Here is a 24659-nt window from a genome sequence, read left to right as displayed (position 1 = left end):
TCCTTACTGGTAGATGTACCAGCCTCTGAATCTTTCCTTTTGAGAGACCCTGTTTGTAACCACTTATCCATGATAAATTCCAGTTTTAATAAATTCAAAAAGAGAAATGTTTTAGCACTGACGGTTTAGCTTGCAGCCTTGCATTCAACTAAAATGCTGGTCAGGTTGATCAAACAATTTTCCAACCGCCAAAAAAAATGACAGCCCCCTGCAGTACGACCGCGGCCCACAGGTTGAAAACCTCTGGTCTGCACCTTACCTGCGGAAAACATGATGCCAATTTTCTTAAGTAGCACCACCTTGCCATTTCCCCCTTCCATGAAGAGCCGAGTGTGAGGTTTTAGTCAGAGATTTTTCTCTGATGTTTGTGGAGGTGCTTGTGAATTCAGCTGAGGTAGATTGTGTCTCTATTAATGCCTGGGGGAAACCGTGGGTCAGCTTTTTCATTTGTTTTATCTGACGCCGGTGCCCATTAATTGACTGCTTTGTTTAAAACTGAGATTTGTGTTGTCAGTTTAATAAATAATGATACAAATGAGAACTGGCATGAGGGGACCAAACTGGGTGCTGGTACAAGATTAGTCTTAATTGGAAAATGCTCACTGCAATTTTTCTAGTGTGATATGGGATGTCTAAATTAATCCTTGCTGATAGAATGATTATCACGAGATATTTGTGTGTACATGGGTCAAACACTAAATATTGCTGTGTACTATACTGTATACTGCTAAAAACAAGCGTGTATCACGCATTTATAGGAAGCATGGACTGAATGGAAAAGGCTTCAATTTGAAGAATCATTAGGCTACTCTCTTGTACTTCACGAAAATAATGGAATTGTGAGAGGTGATATTAGTTTAAAATATACACCCTGAATTCAGCTCAGTTAAAATGAACCCCAAGGCTTTTAATTATTTGCACATATATATGACTTTAAAATTTGAACAAGACTTTGACATGGACAAGGACACAGGATGTAATGATGTATCTGTAAGAGTAGTGCTGTAGTGCATGGGCCGTTCGAAAGTGATTCAGCTTGTCTGTCCATTTTCATCTGCAATATATTTATTTCATGCACTTAAATTTGAAAATACATTTTCATATAAATTATTTAGTTACATAAATACATGTGTAGAAGCATGAAAAGAACAGAGAATACACATGAATCACATAACTATCAAAAATGTTTTCCAATGTGTAGCTGCAACTGGCCAAGTATAAGAGAAAATCACCACATCCTTCTATTAAAACATATTGCTTATTCATTCAAGTGTTATTATGCCTTTTATTGAAATAAACATGGGTCCACAAAAATACCATAGAACACACAAGTATAGGAGACAATCATTCCCTCTCTCTACCTCCCCAAGTTCCACTCTTCAATATTCTCATTGTGCTATTGTTGCCCGAGAGGCATTGGGAATGTTTTCTGCTTCCTTGCGTTTGGAGCCACATTGAAAGTAAGTGGCCAGCTTCCTGTTGGTGGCAATGATGAGCACAGGACTAATGGCAGAGTAGCAGGAGGCAAAGAAGACACGTGTGTCAGAGACAGCTGGGTGCACACGGGAGACAAATAGCGTGTAGATCCACAGCACGTTGTCCAAGCTGAACAGTGCCACATACGTACTCACGAGCAGCAGGACGGCCTGGGAAGCCTCCTCTGTCTTCCGGCCGGCCCCCTGCAGGCCCTGAACCTGCTGACGATGCCGATACAGGACTACCATCACGTAGACTGCTGCTGCCGCCATCAGGCCGACAAAAACAAAGTCTCGAATGCTTTTCACCGCACCACTGGCCACGTATGTCATGAGGCCTGGGAACACCACAATGCAGAACTCAAGGTTAAGGGTGAAATCAGAGATGGTCCTGTTGGGAGGGAAAGCCTCAGTATAGAGGAGGGTGGTGGAGTAGATGATCATATTGAGCCCGTAGAGGAAGATGATTGCATGGGGGAGGTGGCCGGGTAGCCAGCGTTTCAGCAAGGTCCAGCCAGGCTTCGACGGGGCAATGACCACACACTGGTAGGAGCTCAGCAGGGAGGTGATGGTGATGGACATGGCGCGGCTAACACGATAGATGAAGATTAGTATTTTGCACGCACCTTTGTTGAAGAGCTCTGCAAAGCCCAGGGCGGTCAGAGCCTGAGGAATTCCCCAGCACACCGTCACCCTCAAGTTGGAAAAGACCAGCTGGCTGAGGATGAACTCGTTGTGCGGCATGTGGCCCTGTGCGAGAAATAAACGGCAGAAGAGCAGCAGGGCTGCCAGATTGCTTGGGATTCCCACCACACCCAGAGCAATGAAGCCAAATGCTTTCAATGCCAGGCGCACCTCCATCTGCCCCCCAGGTCCGTCTGTGGGGAGAGAATCAGGGTGCACTGAGCAGAGGGTGGCGACTGAGAGAGGCTGGCGCCCCACTTCTCATTCAAGGCCTTAGGTTATCACAAAATAATTACAGTGTTGTATATGGAATCAAGAGAAGTTAGAGGAAATTTACAGTCTAATGATTCTATGTAAAGCTTGTTGTTTTCAGCTCAGCCTTGCATTATTAATTGATTGTAAATAGTTACTGACGAATTACAAGTATACACACTGACAAAAATATATATGTATGTATAAAACATATTTTTTTCTCATATTTGATTTTCCATACTTTTCTTCAAATAAGTATCAAAATATGAATTTGGAAACAATATTAATGGGAATAAAATAATCATCCTTCAACAGTAACCTAATTATAAACATTCAGAATTAGAATTACTTGGCATTTAACTTCCATTGACATTCGAATGTCCTGCTGCAGAATATGAAATAATACATTTCATTATGAGAAATATTCATAACAGTTACTGGTTGCATAAAAAATGTATTCCATTGAGTTCTATTCCAAATTATGATTCAATTGAAATAGAATGATTCCTGCTTTTCACAGAATCACACTGAAGAGTAATGTAATTCCTTACCTTGTGCTGATAAGCAAACCGATGAATTGCTCTCTGAAGTTGGGACCATTAAATTTATCAGTTTTGAATACTCTTGTTCCCACCCTGCTGGGACCAAATTAAAGCTGCGGTAGGCAGCTTTCTCAACGGTTGCAATAATCATTTTGAAAATCGTAACACCTGTTGGCCCTGCCCACAGAGGAAGAGACACACCGCCCAACCCTCGGTTCTCCACGCACCTAGTCGTGAACGCGCATAAAATTTTTGCTACGACAACCAGGATTACAGCATTATAGACTGGCGTTACAGACACGAATGTCAGCCCCAAGAGTCCATGTAAAACAGCGGAATCTTTTTCTTCGTTTCAGAGCTTGCCAATAATAAAATATTTTCCATTTAGTCGCTGAGTTTAGTAGCTAATGAAGTGATGGTTCTGCTGAATTCAGTGGCTAGTTTAAAGTTAAATAGATACCTGATGGTTTTCGATAGCTAAAATCAGCTAAATATTATTTACACGTGCAAATTGTTGAGCAAGGTTAACCTCTATCCCATGCTAACAGTTACCCGATACACCTAACCCCAATTTGGTATTCTGGTGGATGTTTTACGGTAGGAACTTTCTGACAGCAGATGACTGCAGTAAGGTTCTATTTAACTTTACCTGTCCAACAGATAATGATAGCTTTCCTAGCTAGCCTAGGTCAACCACGTAATTTAACTTATCACACAGATAACATAACAAACATTTCATTCTTCCACGAACTAGCTCCTGAATGAAGTAACGTTATCAATAATAGCTTCCTAGCTACATCCTTGGCTAAATTCTTTGAAAGTAACTTAATTGGCTGGCAAGCAGAAAGTCCAGGTTCTGTCCACTAAAAACAATGCAAGTTCCATATTTGCCTTCAAATTGTGCTCTGATGTTAACTTTAGTTTTAGAGATAGCTCTATCCAATTTTATTTTCTTCCTTTTGGCTTTACTTAGCGCTGGAGCAGGCCGTCGTCTGCTGCAGGTGAAACTATTTCTCATCACATCTGGCAATGTGTGCAGTTATGTGAATGCCCAAGGTCTATCATCAATACATAAACTGGCCTATCACTGATAGGTTCACATTGTAAACCACTTTGTTTTGTAAACATAAATTTGGGCTGAATCCCTGGTTTTAGAATGCAGATTTGAGGGTATAAACACCAACTTTTTCTCTGATTGCTACCAATTAAGAATGACCGTTCCGTATTACATTTTTATAAACATCTACTATAGATATGTACTATAGCACCAGCTATAGTAGGTCATTATAAACAGGGCTCTATTTATTTGTGATGCAAAAGAAAGATGGAGGTGAGGTGAAAATATTATGGTTTAATAAACATAATCACCGCTTAAGTCAGTGAGAGAAAATGTGAACCCATTCATTATCTATAGCTGAACGCAGGATGGCATACTGGCAGAGGCAAATAAACATGAGCATGTTTACCAATGAAATACATAACCAAATGATTCCATATGACAATTCCTTTTGTGCCAGGAGAACTGTGAAGCAGATTTTTCCTTAATGTTTCTTTGGACTTCCCTTATATACAATCCTGAACAAGCCTACAATACTGCAGTTCCCTTTGTTTACCCATATAGGGTCTGGACAGGAATTGGCCTGCATGACCAACAAGAGACCTCTCTTACGCCTCTAGTAATAGGTAAACTTCATAGTATACTCCTACAGTGATAGTAATTAGATGCTCCTTATGACAGCGCTTGATCTTATGATTGTACCTATCATTTCTGTAGATACTGTTCAATGTACTATAGGTCCAAGTGGTGGTCCCTTCATGATCCGGACACTCATTTACGCAAACCCATCTTCCACAATTCTTTGCCTGGTGGGTTCTTTTTTTTACACAACAACAAGAAAATGGGGGGGTAGTAGCAAGTTCATATTTTACAAGCAAATAAGTACACCACACTGCATAATCAATGGTAAAACTGGATAACTCCAATTTATAAGACATGGGGACATTCAATGACTGTTTCCATGGCCTTCTTCTAGAATACTGATAGGCACTAGGAAACTAATTCACCTGCCATACACTGATCATAGCGGACCCAGTGTTTCCAGGGTTGGACTTCTTCATGTGCACTTCTGGTACTGGCACTCATGGTTTTGATTTTTAAATCAATCACATTTTCAATATTTTCTCCTTTTTTCATTATTTTCATTATTATAGTATCTGCTCTTAGTCTGACCAAGAAAATAATTAAATTTTGAAACATGAAGTGTCGCAAAGAGTTTTTACATTGCTCTAAATCCTCTTTAGAAAATATTTTGCAGGTATGTCATATAGATAATTAAACTGCATTTAAAGATTTATTGTAAGTTAAAAGGCCTCCAGACCATAGACGTGTTCAAGGGGGGCATTGGCCCGCTTTTTGAAGTTCAATTGGCTTCCACTGCGATCCCCCCTTTCAGAAAAGTGATTGACAGTGCTCTTAGCCAATGATAATGGCTGTTGGCTGAGGATTTTCTAGTGCCCCACTTGATTGGTGCCTGCCCTCCACTAAAAAAGACCCTGCTCCAGACCCCACCTCCCCCACCCATTGGGAAAGCATGTTGCACCACAGGTAATTACAAGCTTCCAGCAAGTCAGATGTTCTAATTATGAGCTGTGGGAGAACCAGTCAAATTCTCACCTGCTATCTGGATGCCCCCCGAATGTTTCACCGGCCTCTCAGTCCTGTATTTGTTTCATTCTTGAGGCTCATTACTGATGAGTGGACATCTTTACTGACTGCTTGATCTTTTCAGTTTAGCATCTTCAGTGTACTCATCAATGTGAAAGATTGCCCAGGGAATTTATATGCGTTATGAATACACCAAAGCAATATTGTTGGTTAAATGTCATTAAGCTACTTAATACAGCTAACATGTTTAGTATTTTGTAATATTTATATTTGTAATATGAATGAATGTAACCTTGCAGAGTACAGAGTTCTGAAACCTCAAAAGGGAAAGTGGGGGATTTAATTTCTTGTGGGTGAGCTGGGTACCAGTGGAACATGTTTGTGAAGGTGCTTGTGAATTCAGCCAAGGTAGTGTGTGTCCCTATTAATGCCTGGGGGAAACCCTGGGTCAGCTTTTTCATTTGTTTAAAACTGAGATTTGTTTTGTCGGTTTAATTAATAAATATACAAATGAGAACTGGCATGAGGGGACCAAATTGGGTGCTGGTACAGTATTAGTTTTAATTGGGAAATGCTCACTGCAATTTTTCTAGTGTGATATGGGATGTCTAAATGAATCCTTACTGACAGAATGATTATCACAATAGATATTTGTGTGTACAAGGTTTGAACACTGAATATTGCTATACTATACTGCATACTGCTAAAAGAAAGCCTGTATCACACATTTATGGGAAGCATGGACTAAGTGGAGAAGGCTTGAATTTGAAGAATCATTAGGCTACTATCTTGTACTTCACGAAAATAATGGAATTGTCAGAGGAGATATTAGTTAAAATATACACTCTGAATTCAGCTGAGTTAAAATGAACCCCAATGCTTTTCATTAATTGCATTTTATATGACTTTAAAGCTTTGAACAAGACTTTAACATGGGCAAGGACACAGGATGTAATGATGCATCTGTAACACTTATCAGTGAGGCTGTAGTGCATGGGCCGTTCAACAGTGAATCAGCTTGTCAGTTTACCTGATCTCTCACTTCCAGTTTCTATTCTATCATTAATTATATGTGTACAAATTGTATTATAATCAGGTTGAAATCAAAAGGAGCATTTAGTCCGCAGGTATAATGACTTTGGAGTCTGAAAGACAACTTTCAAGCTCAAGGCTTGAGAACAGGCCAGGTATTTTAAGTAAAATGATTTTCATTTTCTTCTGCAATATATTTATTGCATACACTTAAATTTGAAAATACATTTTTATATAAATTATTTAGTTACATGTATGTGTAGAAGCATGAAAAGCACAGAAAATACACATGAATCACATAACTTTATCAAAAATGTTTTACAATGTGTAGCCGCAACTTGCCAAGTATAAGAGAAAATCACGTCATCCTTCTATTAAAACGTATTGCTTATTCATTCAAGTGTTATGCCTATTATTGAATTAAACGTGGCCACAAAAATGATACCATAGAACACACAAGTATAGGAGACAACCATTCCCTCTCGCTACCTCCCCAAGTTCCACTCTTCAATATTCTCATTGTGCTATTGTTGCCCGAGAGGCATTGGGTATGTTTTCTGCTGCTTTGCGTTTGGAGCCACACTGAAAGTAAGTGGCCAGCTTCCTGTTGGTGGCGATGATGAGCACAGGACTGATGGCGGAGTAGCACGACGCGAAGAAGACGCGTGTGTCCGAGACGGCTGGATGCACACGGGAGACAGAGAGCGTGTAGACCCACAGCACGTTGTCCAAGCTGAACAGCGCCACATACGTGCTCACGAGCAGCAGGACGGCCTGGGAAGCCTCCTCCGTCTTCCGGCCGGCCCCCTGCAGGCCCTGAACCTGCCGACGGTGCCGATACAGGACCAGCATCACGTACACTGCCGCCGCCGCCATCAGGCCGACAAACGCGAAGTCTCGGACGATGTACACCGCACCACTGACCACATAAGCCATGCGGCCTGGGAACACCACAATGCAGAACTCAAGGTTAAGGGTAAACTCTGGAATGGTGCTGTTGGTGGGAAAACCCTGACTATAAGGTATGGCAGAGTAGTAGGTGATTATATTGAGCCCGTAGAGGAAGATGATGGCGTGGGGGAGGTGACCAGGTACCCAGCGTTTCAGCCAGGTCCAGCCAGGTTTGGGCGGGGCAATGACCACGCACTGGTAGGAGCTCAGCAGGGAGGTGATGGTGATAGACATGGCACGGCCAACACGGTAAGTGGGGATGATTGTTCTGCAGATACCATTGGTGAAATGTGGGTTGATGCCCAGGGCAGTCACTGCCTGAGGAATGCCCCGGCACAGCATCACTATCAGGTTGGCGAAGACCAGCTGGCTGAGGATTAACTCATTGTGTGCCATGTGGCCCTGTGCTACTAACAAATGGCAGAAGAGCAGCAGGATTGCCAGGTTACCTGGGATTCCCACCACATCCAGACCAATGAAACCGGCTGCTTTCAATGCCAGGCTCACCTCCATCTGCCCCTCAGGTCCGTCTGTGGGGAGAGAACAAGAGTGCATTAGCAGAGCGTGGAGACTGAGATAGGCTGGCACCCCACTTCAGATCCAGAGCCTTAGATTAGCACAAAATAAGTACGATACTGTAAAAGAATACAAGCAAAATTTATCGTACTTTATGGAATACAAGAAGAAATATTGTTTAATGATTCTGTTCTGAGACCATTTCTCTTTAGATCAGACTGAAAAGTTTTGCATTATTCAAGTGTAAATAGTACTAGAAAAATTACAAATACACACAGACACGTGTGTATAAAATCATGATCATCAGTGAAAGCTTTAAATGACATTTGATATCAATATGTTTTCTTCGCATAAGTGTCAAAAGAAAATATGGATTTGGAAGTAATATTACTGTGAATCAATATTCATCCGTCAACGGTAACCGAATTATTCATATTTCGTTCAGAATTACTAGGTATTTAACAGACATTTACATTGGAAAGAACTGCAGCAGAATATGAGAAAAACATGAAACATTATAAATATTAATTTCTGGATAGATACAAATATATTGCAGAGATATACTGAAATTTTTGATTCCATTGAAAAGGAAACAATTCTGACTTCACTGTGTCGGACTGAAGAGGAATGTGTTTCCTTACCTTCTGCTGGCGATCAGACAGATGAATTCCACTCTGAAGCTGAGATCTGCTAATTTATCATTTAGAGCCCCCTTGATCCAACCCACAGGGACCAAATTAATTACTATGAATACAGTATCTCATTTGATAGCATACAAACACAGCCCATGGAAATTAGATTCTCATTCTGCTCATTCATTAAGGAAGGCGGTTGTTTAGATTATTGTGCTTTTAACCATTGCAGTACAGGGTTTCACTAAATGAAAAATAGTGAAGACAATTTTCTTGCTTCCTTAACACATTTAAAGCAGACCTAGTTTTTCTCTCAAGCAACAGATAGGATGCGGTTTCTGAGTTTGTGGCTCAGGTGGAGTAATGTTTGTCAATAAGGTGTGAAGCAGTTGAAATTATAGAAATCTATTCCAGCATTGGAAATGTGTTATGCCGGTTCACATAAATGATCAATTTTAATGTTGATGCCTTTTCTGCATAGACTGTAGAAAAATATGGACAAAGTCACTGTGATGTCACCCATTGACTCTCTATGGGCTTGGTAAAAAGCATTTTTAAGCCTGGGAATTGCAGTTTACGAGCGCTGCCATGTACGAGTTAGAGCCAGAGACTGAGCCGTAGGGACATGAAGTCCGGCCGTCCACTAAGTGTATGAGATACAGTGACTCGGTAGTGATGCAAACTGTCCCTGATTTGTCCACAAAATGTTACTGTCTTGTCCAAATAGCACAATAACTTAACAAATCAGCGTATGGATGAACAATAAACAAAGAAAAAACACCCATTGCGAGTACTTTTTCTCGTGGAAAAAGAAAGATTGACCATATTTTTACCGTATTGTTACCGTTGACTTTAAAATGGGTGGCTGAAACGCCTATATTGGAGCCAACCGCGCTGGCACTAATGAGCAATGACACTCAACAAGACAAGTGAGGAAGTGAGCTTCAGAAATGCAGCCCAGTTGGTTTTCTGACAGGTTGATATATGAATAGCAGGGGTAAATGAAACGCAACATTTTATACCAAAGTTTTTGGGAATTTAACAGTTGTCTGTAAATAATAATTCAATTAGGCAAGTACAAGTTGGTATTTTATATGATCAAATATTAGAGTCTCATAATCTAAATACATCAACTATACTGACTGAGTTTAGATTTTCTATCCGACTAAATGAAGTGACACTTCCTTACTTTGTTCACACAATGAGCGATTCCGTTGGTCACTCAAATGTATTTGAGGGAGGGGCAAGAGGTTCCCATTGTGATGTCATGTAGCTACAAATTTTTTGAAGACAAATAAAGGCATTAAACAGTGTATCAAAGACCATCCTTGAGTTAATATAGTTATGTCATGACACTAATAAATATTATTTGCTACTGGCTTGCTACCTAGCAATCTCTATCTCTCACTAGCTAGCTAGTGATCTTTCTGTATATGTCTTGCTAGCTACCAATCCCTCTATGTATCTCTGACTTGTTAGCTACCTAGCAAGCGATCTCTATCTAACTCTCTGTCCAGTTAGAGAGCTAGTGATCTCTGTCTCTTAGTAGCTTAGTAGATGTTACAAGAACTGATACTTCATTACCACGTCGATGCCACAATTCGGAAAATGGTACAACGCTAGTTTTTGCAGTCAAAATTGATTGAAATCAATTTAACCCTAAATTAATGCATTGTGTGGGCAAACATCTTAATGTGATACAGCCTACTAAAATTTTGTGACTTACTCTCACATTTTCCCCAACAATGATAATGATTATCAATGATAAATAGACGGACCCAATAGTTAGCGTGCTGAAAACCGTAAAATTTCACTAAGCATAGCATTTATCGGGTTCTTGAACACTGGTCCCCGTAATTTACACAGCTTCTGTATGCTCATATTGATGGCCTCATTGACACTGGCCAAGAAAAGTTGATGACTATTCAGAATATATATAACTTTTAATACGAATTTAATTACACTTTCTACTGGGGCTTATTTTGTTTATTCAGGGTGTGAAACAATTTTTTTTTTCTATTTTATGGGTTAATGCTATTGCCTTGTGCTTAATGTTTGCTTAATTTTTCTACTCGTTTGTTCTTTTTACCCACATTTAGTGCATACCGGAATTTCCCACAAGCTAAAAAAAAAAAAACCCAAGAAAATAATTTTTTTTGTCTTTTTTTTGTGTGCAGAAAATATCTGCCATACATTCAGTACATGCACCATGTTGCCCCTCCTGTTCTGAATATTAGTAGCACTGAAAGGAGCGAGGTAGCTCGCATTTATGAGATCAGCTGAATGGCATCAGGTCACAGATACAGTTCTGTGCATTAGCTGTGTTAATGTGTTGGGAACTTTGTAGAATGGTAATGGCAAAAACAGCTACATGGTTTTGTGAAGGGCAGCCTCCAGGATCTTTAGCAGTTGCTCAGGTTTTCTGTTTGGAAAAATATGTCTTATAATGGCCTCCACTGGTCACAGGACTCCTTAGCTAATCAAGATTATGGGTCAGATGTCACCACAAAGTGCGTCCCACTACTGAACAAACCTTTCTGTGCTACTGTACTTTCTCACTCCAGAGTGTGTACTCCTTGGCTGGAGGTCAAACTCGGGAGCCCTGTAGTTCCTTTCCGGAACATGGAAATATGAGGTTTGGGAGACAGCTAATGAATTTAATGAATTACTGGTGCTGAAATACACTGAACACGTATTGGACCCACATGAACTGTGATTGGCTACCCCCTGTGGTCTTCCCCTATGGAGTTGCTCCCAGTGACAGTGCCCCCTGCCAATAAAAGTGGCTGTTGTTGGAAGATGATTTTCCATTGCCCTCCATGACTGCTCCTTGGCCCTCCCTTAAAAAATCCAAGAAACGCCCCTGCTCCAGACACTCCCACCCCCCCTCCCCCCCCCCCCTCCCCCCAGCCCCGCACCGCCCCAACCCTTACCACTGGGAAAGCATGCTGCACCATGTGTAATTACAAGCTTCCAAGAGCCAGTTTTTCTAATTGGGAGCTGTGGGAGAACCAGTCATTTTCTCACCTGCTATCTGGATGTCCCTCGAATGTTTCACCTGCCTTTCAGTCTTGTTTGTGGTTCATTCTCGAGGTATATTACTGATGAAAGTACAGATGGAGTTCATCAGATTTCTTGGCTTGATCTTTTCAATTTAGCATATTCAATGTGGTCATCCTATAGATTTAAAAGTGAGGTTTGCCATTTAAGCTCCATGAAAATGGGAGTGATTGCCCAGGGAATAGATTTTTACCTTATGAATATACCTAACTATTACCGTTGTTTAAATCTTGTTAAGCTAATTAATACACCTAACATTAATACGCCTAACAGTATTCTGTTATAAGTATATTTGTGATATAAATGAACCTGATCTTATAGATAACAGAGTGCTAGAACCTCTGAAGCTGTGCTGGGTGACATTGTGGGAAGAGGCCTATGGTCCCTGCTGCTTGCCTATTATAATGTGGAAGAGCTTGTTAAATAATAGCAGCTCAGGATGACAGCATGAGGAAACCTGTGTGTATGTTCTTGAAAAATAATATCCTTCTTAACTTAAGATGAGTCAACTTTTTTAGATTGTATCATCTGACCATAGTACCCCTTAACTCACTCCTTTTTTGTAATAGATTTGTACTGGCAGTTTAATAAACAATGATTCAATTGAGAAATTCCATAAGGGGGCCAAATTTGGTGCTGTACAAGATTAGCTTTAATAGGAAAACACATCTCAATTTATCTAGTGCGATGTGCAATGTCTAAATTAATGCTTACGGACACAATGATCATCACAAATAGTACTTGCATGTTTAACACTTTGAATATTTGTTTACAAAACTATATCGCTTAAACAGTGCATGCTGGGATAGGCTTCAGCACCTCCAACGACCCTGACCAGGAAGGTGAATATTAGACAGAATGATACATTGGATTCAGTTCAACTTTATTTGTATCGCACTTTTTACAGAGACACTGTCACAAAGATATACAGCTATACAGTGTAACTGGGCAAAAAAACCAGGCCTGAACCCCCACAATGCAAGCGATAATAGCTGCAAAGTGGGGGATAGAAACACTCGAAAGTCGGTGAGATCTCAGGAGGAACCCGGGGTAATGAGTAGGGTATAGCCGCAGGCTTGCAGGCGCCTCTCTGCAACCCCACCACCTTCACGGCCCTTCGGTGCAAAAACTGTTCGGCTATAGATCTTTTTGGAGATCTTTTTTTTAAAAATAACTAGGTTATAGGAGGAAGGTGAGCTATTAGTTATCTTGCTGTCCAGCTACATTGCTAATTTGCTATTTCAGCATCCAGCAGAAAAAAAAAACAGATAGGCAATTGATCACATCAATTCTCACAGTAATTGCAGATCCAATCTGACGTTAGTTATAACCCCAGTATAGCTACATTGCCAGCTTCATCTTTAGGTACATCAGTGCCATACTGGCCTTTCTGCAGTTAACTAGCTTTAGCTAACTACTTAGCTTGCGCTGCTATAATAACTTCTTTATCCCCAGGCCTCATTTGCTAGTGGTGCTGATCCATCTCCTTTGTCCTACAGAGAGTATGGATCAGGCAGATTTTATTTCTATTTTTTAAAGTGGAAAATACCTTTAACCAGTGCAACTAGTCTCATAAATTACAAAAATGACAGACACGTGGTGTCCCAAAACCTATTGCGTGAAACTGGCATGTTCTCCCCATGTTTGTGTGTTCTCCCCATGTCTTGTTATGTTCGTGTGGTATTCTGGATTCCTCCCACAGTCAAAAGACTTGGGCTTGCTTGCAAAAGTCAGTGCCAATTTCAACGTGACTACTCTGGTGAAATAAGAAATTAAAACTAAACATCAAATTATTTTAGTGTATAGGACATACTGTGCAGTAAGACTGGTCTCCTTCCACACCAAGGAGAGATCACTATGGCACTTTGACTTTGGTAATTAGTCCTTCAATTTCAGCAGTAAATTTGAGCAAGAATAGTATTGTGAATTACTTTGCATTACCTTGACTTTCTGTGCCTTGACTTAGTTTTTTTTTAAACTTTAATCTGTTTTTCTTATTTGTATGTTACTCTATTTTTTCTGCTCAATTCAGGCACATGCACATTTAAAGGAATATGGAATGAACTGACATTGATGCCTATTTTTCCAGCTCAGATATGTTGACATCTAGTGAAAGTAGTCTCAGGATTTAACCCTGGTCTGGGCTGTTGGGGTGGGCTCCAGTAATGTTCACCCAACTGTTACACTACAGTTTTATATTTTATATTTCTTTTTCTGTTATTATTATATTTAGTTCGTAAATACAAATAGGACCTCTGGAAGGATGGCCTGTATTGAATCACCATGTGTGGCACATTCTTGTCTCTTGTGTTTAATTATGTGTTTCAATAAAAACAGGGCTAATTAATATGGCAAGCCTGTACAAGCTCTCGTTACTGGTCTGTTGAGATGGAATACATGGAGGGATTGAGTAATATTATTATTAATAATATTCTCTGGGACACATGGCACATTAAGTGATGGAAAACATTTTGTAAATTAGACTCTTGTAAATTAGATGCTGAATGAAATAAAAAAATAAAGGGTAAATGTATTAGAGGCAGAAAATACACACAATTCAATATTTTATTCCATAGCTTAATATCCTCAAGGACTCCAAGCCAAGTTACAAAAATGCCTCATAATTTTGTTCCCAAGTATCAGACATTATAATTAATTTATTATAATATAAAACTTCATTATAATATGTACACTAATATGATTAATGTGATTTTATTTTATTCGATGTCAACTCTCTGTAAATCTCTATGCATGTGTAGGATAGTGTATCAGTTCTCAAATGTGCGTCATGCGAAATTGTTGAACAGCAACTGATTTGTTCAGGGAGTAACAAAAGATGGAACCTTTTATAAACAGACATTTTACTTTGCTTTCCTGGAGGAAAATATGCTTAAATTCTGTGAGATTCCTGCTCTCATTTGGACTATACAGATCTGTAATTAAACATTATTATCCATTAAATTATTCACCCGTTGACCATTATGTTGCGAGGCGGACCTGAAACTCCATGGGTGTGAGGTTATGTATTCATTCTTCCCTCTCTCTCTCAGCACGTCCTCCCACTGTACCCTGTCTGTGTACCCAGGTGTTTTCATTAACAACAGCTAACTCACACAGAGCCATTATCTCTTGTTTAGTATTAATTAGAAGTTGGGGTAGGAAGACACATAGGTAAACTCTGACTCCAGGGAGATGCTCTGAAAGTGAACACAAATGGCAGGCTAATTTAGGCTACATTTTTTCTTGCGGTGTTGTTAGGGCCCTGCATGTTTCACAGGGTCTGTTCTGAGTTGAGGGTGCTCTGTTTAAGGTCCAGAATGACCATGATGTATGTCACTTATTTTAATGACATTCATTATGGTTGTTATGGACGTTATGGTTCCTGCATCAACCAGGCAGGGGTCCATGATGCTAAAGCCCAGCTTCTCCACTACATCACTCACAGTTTTTTTGGGATTGAATCTTGCGCCCCTTTTCTTTTTGACAAGGTGACAATGAAGCATGTCAGAAGGGCTCTATAATCGTTCAAGGAAAAGGCAAGAATAATTGCCACAGTGGTATTCGTTGTCATGGTGACTTTTTTGTTGTAATTTCTTTCTTGAGCCTCAACACCACTGAGAGACAATTTGTGAGAGTAGTTCTGTGCTCTCGTTTTATTTTTTTTCAGCAATTTTATTTTTTCTTTACTTATTGGTATCACCGGAGGTAACTGGGGGTGGTATTGCAACATAACAGTTAAGGAATTAGGCTTGTAACTCAGAGATGGGTTTGATTCCCAGCTGGGGCACTGCAGTTTTACCCTTGAGCAAGGTACTTATCCTGAATTGCTTCAGTAAATATCCAGCTGTATAAATGGGATGTATATAAAGAAGGCAAGCTGTGTATGTAGCTCTGGATACTGGCGTGCGCTAAATGTCAACGTAATGTAATGGCGCCCTGTGGAAACTGCAGGTTTTACTATGTCATGCAGTAACAGCAGGAGTCCACAAGGAGGCATTGTGGGCTTATTAATTTCCCGTGCAGCGCCAGCTGGTGTCGGAGACAAAGAAATTGAGGAAGTAAGTGTTTCATTACCCACAAAGAAAACGATCACGGGGGGGCAGCAAACCCTGAAGCGTGCGGAGGCGCGGGCGTACGTCTCCGTCGAGCGGGAGACGCTGGCCTCAGGAGCGATGAGTCGCCAAAACGCCCGAAGCGCCGCGTGCGGCATGGCTCAGCGACCCGGCGAACGCAGAGGCACAAACACCGGCGCTGGGACCGCACCCCTAACAGGAGGCCGCGACTGTTTGGGGATGGGCCGTCAGGGGACGCGGTGTTCGGTGGATTTAGTTTTCACTCAGGCGTGATCTAAGCGTTTGAGACCGCTTCGTGGTTCACCGATTCATGACAAAACAAGTAACTAAATGAATAAAACTGAAAGCGTAATTTTGATAATCATCTCCTGGAAACTTTGACAGGTGGTGTTTCATCATTTGAGGGTCCCAACCCACCTCTGAGCTGGGGGCCTCTTTGGGAATGGGTCTTATTTCTCTTTAACCAAATGAAGTAATATCAGTTAATCAGTCCTCTGTGCTGCAGAAAATTTGAACTAAACAACTGATAAATGCCCCTCGCTATATTCTCATTATTTTCTTTTCTAATAACAATGCTGTTGAAGGGATGTGAACACTGTGTGTCTGCATGCGTTTGCACACGCGAACGCGTGTGTGGGTGCGTGCATGAATGCGTTTGTGCGTGAGCCACAGGCCACGGTTACAGCATGCCATCGCACCGCAACGCTGACACGTAATGTAACGCAAAACTTGCTAAATGCTATCGCAGCGTTGCAGATGGCCCGGGACTTAACCGCTAAAAATGGATACTTTTGGCGGTCCTTACAGTCTTTGGGAGGTCCTTTCCTGTGTTACGAGTTGAGGTGTCGAATGGGAGCTGTGAGATTCAGGAGTGGGCTGGGCTTTTTTCACACTGTGTTATACCTGTGTTATCGGATTTCTAGGCTGTGCTGCACCTCTTATCTCTGTTTTTTGTGCCTATAGACAGTGCTATATCTATGTTATGTCTGTGTTCTGTCTCTAGACAGTGCTACATCTATGTTCTCTCTGTGTTTATTGTATCTCTAACCGCAGCATATCTGTGCTTATTGTAATAACAGAGGTATGGCACAGTCCAGAGACACTATGTGGGTTGTCGCCTGTGTTTTCTCTGTGTTTTTTTTCTCGTTCCTTTGGACCATGATGCAGCACGTCTGCACTCCCCTGCCGTGTAAACGCAGTGGGGGCTTGCCCCGCGGGATAGAGCCAGACGAGGCTGTGACACTGATCGATCTGGACGAGTCGGAGATGGGTGAAAGAGGGTGAAGCCAGTGGCCCGTGTCTCGCTATGGTTACCGCTCCAGGGGTATAAGAGAAGCGGGCGAGGCTGTTGTCTGGGTCAGTCAGGGGGAGGTTAGAGCTGAGTACCCGGGGGGACGAGCAAAAGAAGCACGGGCACAGCCTACCGCTCGCGTTTCCAGACAGGTAAGACAGGCAGTACTTTGCTGCGAGACGAGGGATGGAATCCGACATGCTCACTCGAGGACTCCTCTACCTCTTCCTGACGGTGGTGGGGGTTCCCGGCAACTGCACGGTGATCTGGGCCTTCCTCCACATGGCGTACTCGGAGCACAAGCTCCTTCCCGCCGACGCCATCGTGCTGCACCTGGCCTGCGCCAACCTGCTGGTGGTGGGGGTGCGCTGCCTGCTGGAGATCCTGGCCACCTTCGAGCTGGCCAACGTCTTCAGCGACACGGGCTGCAAGGCGGTCATCTTCGTCTACCGCACCTCCCGCTCGCTCTCCATCTGGCTCACCTTCGTGCTCAGCGCCTTCCAGTGCCTGAGCATCGCCCCGCCCGGCTCCGGCTGGGCCGGGGTGCGGGCGCTGGTGGCGCGCCACCTGGGCGGGATCTTCCTGTTCCTCTGGGTCCTGAACACCTCCATGAGCTCGGCGTCCATCGCCTTCTCGCTGGGCTCGCAGAACGACTCGGGGCTCATGCAGCACGGCATCAACGTGGAGTTCTGTTTCGTGCGCTTCCCCTCCCGCCTCTCGCGGGACGCCAACGGCGCGGTGCAGGTGGCCCGGGACGTGGTGCCCATGGCGCTCATGACCGCCGCCAGCCTGATCATCCTGGTCTTCCTGTACCGCCACAGCCAGCAGGTGAAGAGCCTGCGTGGCGGGGCTGGTGGCGGCGGCGGCGGCGGGAAGCGTCAGGGGTCCTCGGCCGAGCAGCGGGCGGCCAAGGCGGTGGTCGCCCTGGTGACCATGTACGTGACGTTCTACGGGGTGGACAACGGGATTTGGGTGTACACCCTGACCGTGCAGAACACCCTGAAGTCCTCGCTGCTGTCGGACGTGCGCATCTTCTTCTCCTCGCTCTACGCCTCCGTCAGCCCCATCGTCATCATCGTCACCAACAGGAAGGTGAGCAAGCGGCTGAGCTGCGGCCGGGAGGACGAGAAGCCCGTGCAGAGCGCAGACACCGCCCTCTCCACCATGTGACAGGAAGCTGGGAACCTGCCGAAAAGGAGCAGGCTCACATCCCCACGTTCATGCGGACTGAGAAACGGATTGCCGCGGACGCAGCCCTGTCTGTGTTCCAATGAACTCGTGCCTTCCAACATTAACACCATAGTGTTGTATTGCGGTAACAAAATGTGTGTGGTTCTGTGTGTGAAAGAACCCTGTCATGCAGCCTCCTCCATGGATGTTCAGATTGAAATTATGCAATGATTACTTTACATGCAGCATATGCAAAAAAAATACATACATGCAAGCCGAACCTGAAATGTTTTTGATTTGTCACACCTTTTGAATTACATGAGACATGGAAATGTAATACCTCAATAAGGTAAGGAAGTAAGGGACTAGTTTTGTGGAACCCCAGATATAGGGAAAATGCAGGCATCTACAGACAGGCAGCACTCATGGGCACAGTTCAGTACAACAGCAATGGCGGGCAACTGCACTATAAGAACCACACTTCAGAAGGTTTATGGCAACTGTGAGGAAGCTTCTAGAAGCTTTCCTGTCGTGTGATGAGAGCATGTTTCCATTTGTATGCCAGAAGTCCGACAGTACTAAGACTGCAGGAGACATTCTCCTGTGTTCTCCTATCTTTGGTCTGTGGCCCCTTCGCCCCCGTATTCGCTGAGGGAAAGGCTCTTTTTGTGGCACCTAATTAGTTTAGATGTTGATTAACAAGATAATTGGCTCTAATTGCTGCCTAGAGCACCATTAATCGGAACAGTTCGCTTCACAGAGCGTATTAGGTGCGATTTGTGTAATGAAGCAGTTAGTCCAATTACAGAAGGCACAGTGAGCCAAATCAAGGGAGAACTAGAAGCAGTGTGTGTGTGTGTGTGTGTGTTCGTGCTGCATGACTGAGTGTGTGTGTGTGTTGGTACTGCATGACTGAGTGTGTGCGTTGGTACTATATGACTGTGTGTGTGCACTGTATGTATGAGTGTGTGTGTGTGTGTACCCGTGTGTGTGGGTGTGTATGTGTATGCGTGTGTGCACTGTATGTGTGTAGGTGCATGTGTGTGTGCACATTTGTATGTGTGTGTGTAGGTGTGTGTGTGGGTGGATGGTTATGGATCTTTTCACCGATTCACTGATACTTTTGTTTTAGGTACATGCTCTGTACCATAAACAGGTGATTTTGCTGGCTGTGATGAGGTTATTTGAGCAGAACTGCATGTCCATCCGTTCTTCCTCCCCCAGCAGTCACCCCTATGCGGTCGCAGGAATTTGCAGAATTCAAGTCTCTCAAGCTTATATTCGTCTGGGTTCACGTGTCCATGGCGATGATACAGTGCGATAAAATATAAACAGATCGTTAGTGGGTTTTTCATGCATTGCAAAATAACAGAAGAAAAACTGACCGTAGTCTACTACCGTGATAACTCGGACGGCTAACTCCAGCCATTAAGAGTGCCATTAAGATTGAGAGGCTAGACTATACTTCATAAGTGTAAACAACATTTGTAACCAGCGCCATCCAATATAATTGGAAATGCAATAATAAAACCTACATTAGAGAAGCTGACAAGACTCCAGAATGTGTTCTCAGTAAATACTATAATAGGTCTATTTATTTTAGAGACAGGGCAGATTGGCAGAAGCAGGTTTGCTCTGCTGTTTTTCTTCAGCTATTTGTGAAGAAATCTCAAGAGCAATCTTCAGTTTTACCTCAGGCCTTTTGTGATCGAAGTCTCGAAGTTTGATTCGTAACGTTCTGTCTCACTAACAAGGATAAGAATCATAGCCAGATTACTTTGAGCATTAAAAATGTCACATGGGTCTAACGCATCTTGTTTTAATTATAACGAGCACGTTCAGCCGAACACGAGAAGCGCCCTGCTGCTAACGAAAGCCCCTAATTCTCCCTGTTGAGGACGGGAAGAGTCCCGCACCGCACGCGTCCTCAGAGAGCGGCAATGCGCCTGAAGAAGTGTAATGACCGCAATACCCAGCATGCCTCTGAACCCCGGTGGGACTCGCCGATTAGAGTCTTTGAGTGTAACGGACTACAGAGCACGCTCACAATGTGTCCTACCATCTGGTGGCGGACATGACACGCACAATCTCTCACATGCAGATATACGTTAATTAATTGATTAATTAATTACTGAATCATTTAATTAAATAACGAATTACCCACAGAGACTAAAATAACAGCTCGTCCAGAGGTTAAAATATAACCGCTTGTTTTAGTGTTGGATACTGTGTAGTGTTTAGTGTAATTATTTATTTATTATATTTTTTTTGTGTTGAAACATAAAAATATCTTGAACATGAACAAAAGTCTCAAACTCACATCCAGCCCACTCAGGTCAGGGCAGAAGCAGAAAGGGAAAAAAATGCATTTTTTTGTGTTGAAGTAAAAAAACTAAAAAATTGGCAGAATAACTACTACCATGTATCGTAAACAACCAAGCATGTTACTTTGCTACAGAAAGTTTTAAAAAATTGTTCATACAAGTCAGGGATTGGCAGCATATGGCAGCCTGCAATGTGACTCATGCATGCTCACTGTCACATTTATGTTTTAGGCTATTAGCAGATGCTCTCGCCCAGGGGGACTTCCAGACAGCTTCCACTACTTTACAAACAACCAATGCATTCATACACCTGGATATTTACTGAAGCAATTAAGGTTACGTGTCTTGCTCCAGGGTAGAATTATAGCACTCCACCCGGGGAATCAAACCCAAAGTGCGCTGGTGCCGTAGGCCCAGTTTACAATCTGTATGCTACACTGCCTCGCCCGTCACCATGAGTTGGGCTGTACATTTACATTTTTAAATGTCATGAAATATATATGCATACAGTGCTGGCACAAATTATGGAAACGCTGAATTTATAAATAGAGTTAGACAATCAATGCAATGTTTTGCAGCAGTTTCTATTTTTGCCATAATGTATGTAATATCAACATAAAACTTACTGTAAATGAAGACATAATTAGCATTATGTAAAACATAAATTTTATAATCAGCTTGAACATGCATTTTTTTCCAGTGTTTTTGCAACACACAATGACAACATTCATGCAAAGAAAACCTTTTTTTTGGCTTGTATACTTTATTTCAAATTACTGGAGGTCACAAAATGTCATGACCTCTCGTGGTCAAGAAGATACAGTAACTGCTTTGAATGCTTTTTTTTTACAGACGAAAATGGCTCTGAGAAACACAACAGAAGAAAGGGCACATATAAAAGATTTAAGAGTACTAATCTTTGAGCACAACGTTTTGTATGTACCAGTTCCGTATATATGTACGTATGAACATGGTTCACAGTATAGCAACAAACCTGAGTCATGCTTCAGGCTCCAATGACCCATCAAGGTTACATCATCACCCTGGGACTGACAACCAAGATTACATCATCACCCTGGGACTGACAACCAAGATTACATCATCACTCATGGACTGCCAACCAAGATTGCATCATCACCCTGGGACTGACAACCAAGATTACATCATCACCCATGGACTGCCAACCAAGGTTACATCATCACCATGGGGCTGAGAGGTGATGATGTGATATTTTGCGATCGTACACTTTAAAGGGTTAAAACGTGGCAGTAACCTCACCTCTAATCCCCTCTGTTTAGGCGTTTTTCCAAAAGGTACAGCGAAAACGAGAAAACCAATGTACGTTCGTTTTTGAATCTGGTTTCCCTGCGTTAATGTGCGTCCAGGTGTATTCTATTGTCATTAATGGGGAAAAACACTATTTTCTCCAAGAGTTACACACGGAAATGTTTCTAGACCATGTTCTGAAAAGCGAGCAAAATCAGCCACAGGTTGCATTTTCTTTATGGGTGTTTTTCTATGGCCACCTGGCACTCGGTGGCAACCCACAAGAGAAAGAGGGCTGGACCCCCAAAACCAGGAATCATATTTCTCCGTTAACAATATCCATACGCTCCAAACGGAGAGGTTATGCCCATTACTCTTTTGTGACAGGTTGGTTTAATGCCTTTGTATGGCGTAATATAACACTGCACATAAAAGCCTACCTTTGCATGGGTTATTGAATTGCTGTCTGAAAGCATTTCTTTCAATTTCATTGTCGTGTGAGCGAGGACCATAGGGTGTGGCTGTGTGGTCTATGTGAGATTCAGATCCCATGTTTATTGCTATGGGTTTCTATTATTATCATTATTGTTGTTGTTGGCGTTATTGTTGTTGTTGTATTTTTTACGTTTATTTTTTAAATCCATATATTTTTTTGGCTGGGGATTTTAAAAGCACAACGGCAGCCAAGACTGTCAAAATAGAATGCCATTCCTGGCACTGTGGTGACTCACAGTAAAGGGAATAAGCACTGCGGCGTGTGGAGACTGTAGAAATAGCATTTCATTAGAGCGTATTGATGGACATAAAGGTGCACTTACAGCTGGTGCTATGGGCATGACAAACTGTCCACACATTTTTGAACAGGCATATTTGGGTTTTAGTACAGTAGTCAGACTCTTGAATTTGGGGGGGGGGGGGGGAGGACAACATATCTTCAAAATATTTAGAAAAACACAACCCATCCCATCTCAGGTGCTAGTGTGTTCCAGCAGCAGGCTGCTGTTGACCTGTTGGGTTTGAGCTCTAAGGTAATGAGTTTGGAAAAGTTGCTTGATGTGCAGTAGTTACAATACAGTTACTTGCGCTTTTTACACATTGTATCCTGTTCATAGAGAAAAACTGCAAATTAACTTAAAATATAGGGAGGATTTAGGTAATATTTATATATGAAGTACTTTGTATATACAAAGTGAACAAAAGCACTTTCTCAGTTTCTATGGTACTCTGGATTTATCCTTGGATTTTACAGATAAGCCACTTATAAGATAAAAAAAAAAAGAAATCTGTTGGTTCTTACAGTTTAGATCAAATAACTAATTATCAGCCACAGCTCCCACTTTGTTAATTTACCGAAGTGAACTGAATTATTTTTTAATGCAGAACAGGACATTTTCAGTTGGAGGTTTTCCCTACCTTCTTTCCATGTGCTCTGTGTTGGGGCCTCTACGTTGGTGTTCTGCGCTGGTTTAAGCTGAGCGATTAACTGACATTTTTCTGGTGTTTCAGTAATTAATCGATTGACATCGGTTAGATTATTTAAATTCTCTTAATTCGGTGGATAAACTGTGTTTTTCTCCCGGCTTGGTGTGGTAGTTTTAAAAAGTTTAAAAAGGCAGTTACTCAATGCAGTTCACACAGAAATAAGCATAGAAAAAACTACAATGACCCTAATTCATTGCACCTCATGTCACATGCAGATCACATGACAGTTCAGAAACACAGAGCCTAGTACTCACAGGACACGAATGATAGAGGTGGACCAAAGAGGCCTACTGTGCGACTGTAACCAACAACAACAACAACTCATATATATCCCGTAATAGCACAAACGAACTGGTAGTTTTTACTCTGCATAACGTCATATCTGCCTCAAAATTGGTCTAATGATTTTGTCTACATTGCAAGTTAACTTGCTAACGTGTCTTGCAAATAACACTGAAAACAATAGGCTGGTAATGTTCACCTGCCAAAGAGAAGATCTCTTTACTTCCAGAGATAAAAATACATGAAAAGGGAGATCAATTATAAAGTCAACAAATGAAAAATGAAATATACACACCTGAAATTCACATATATATTTTTAAAGACCGAAGTGATAATAATTTATGCAAGTGATTTACTGTAATATGCAGTCACAGCATTTAAAACGTTAGTCTTAAACATTTCAATAAAAAATATTTAAAAAGAATTTCAAATATCATTATTTTGTGGTACATTTGCATTTCTAAAAATAAATAATTAAAAATAAACGAAATCAGAAACCGTGATTAATTTCCGAAACCGAAACGAAATTGAACCGAACTCAAGAAACATGAATCGCTCAGCACGAAGGCTGGTGCTCATTCTTCAGAGGTAGCTCCATGTCTCTTGCTCTTCACGCCACTGGAATCTGATTGGTTAAAGACACAGACTCCGGTGGAATGAAGGATAGAATGCATGGACAGTTCAGGCCGGCAGCTGGGTCTCCTCCCGTTACTGTTGGCTGTACTTAACCTTTGACCCTCGTCCTCCTTCCCAATAGAACAGGGACCTTGGTGAACTGAGAGAGAAGACAAAGCCACAGGGACTGTTAAGTCTGTCATTGGCATTCAGACCAATGAGACAGCAACACCTTTACTCATGAATATACATGCCTGCTCCCTACGGTGGTGGGGGAACAATAACAGCTGTTTACCGTTAATCACTTGAGTTAATCAGAAGGACCCGAGCCACCTCATTTTCATTCC

At 42.0% G+C, this 24659-nt stretch overlaps 3 protein-coding genes and 1 long non-coding RNA gene across 6 annotated transcripts in view; 2 read left to right on the top strand and 2 right to left on the bottom strand.

Annotated features, from left to right (window-relative positions):
* LOC135238243 (uncharacterized) overlaps window positions 1-24659 on the top strand; it is a 64406-nt gene that overhangs the window by 30554 nt on the left and 9193 nt on the right. The window lies entirely within an intron of this gene.
* On the bottom strand, window positions 1050-2344 carry LOC135238307 (olfactory receptor class A-like protein 1). The gene has a single exon (XM_064306089.1). The coding sequence runs from the start codon at window positions 2334-2336 to the stop codon at window positions 1389-1391; it is 948 nt and encodes a 315-aa protein (XP_064162159.1). The 5' UTR covers window positions 2337-2344; the 3' UTR covers window positions 1050-1388.
* LOC135238281 (olfactory receptor class A-like protein 1) lies at window positions 6842-8170 on the bottom strand. The gene has a single exon (XM_064306059.1). The coding sequence runs from the start codon at window positions 8154-8156 to the stop codon at window positions 7167-7169; it is 990 nt and encodes a 329-aa protein (XP_064162129.1). The 5' UTR covers window positions 8157-8170; the 3' UTR covers window positions 6842-7166.
* Window positions 16469-18623, top strand: LOC135238141 (olfactory receptor class A-like protein 1). Its single transcript, XM_064305843.1, has one exon. The coding sequence runs from the start codon at window positions 17360-17362 to the stop codon at window positions 18341-18343; it is 984 nt and encodes a 327-aa protein (XP_064161913.1). The 5' UTR covers window positions 16469-17359; the 3' UTR covers window positions 18344-18623.

This window comes from Anguilla rostrata, chromosome 13 (genome assembly GCF_018555375.3).
Source record: "Anguilla rostrata isolate EN2019 chromosome 13, ASM1855537v3, whole genome shotgun sequence".
In the NCBI taxonomy this organism is placed as follows: Eukaryota; Metazoa; Chordata; class Actinopteri; order Anguilliformes; family Anguillidae; genus Anguilla; species Anguilla rostrata.
The sequence above is the reverse complement of the archived record's forward strand: the minus strand, read 5'-3'. Positions and strand labels throughout refer to the sequence as shown.

What these genes read in the sequence shown, in the direction of transcription:
- LOC135238141 (XM_064305843.1), top strand. Translation starts at nt 17,360, where the DNA reads ATGGAATCCGACATGCTCACTCGAGGACTCCTCTACCTCTTCCTGACG.
- LOC135238307 (XM_064306089.1), bottom strand. Translation starts at nt 2,336, where the DNA reads ATGGAGGTGCGCCTGGCATTGAAAGCATTTGGCTTCATTGCTCTGGGT.
- LOC135238281 (XM_064306059.1), bottom strand. Translation starts at nt 8,156, where the DNA reads ATGCACTCTTGTTCTCTCCCCACAGACGGACCTGAGGGGCAGATGGAG.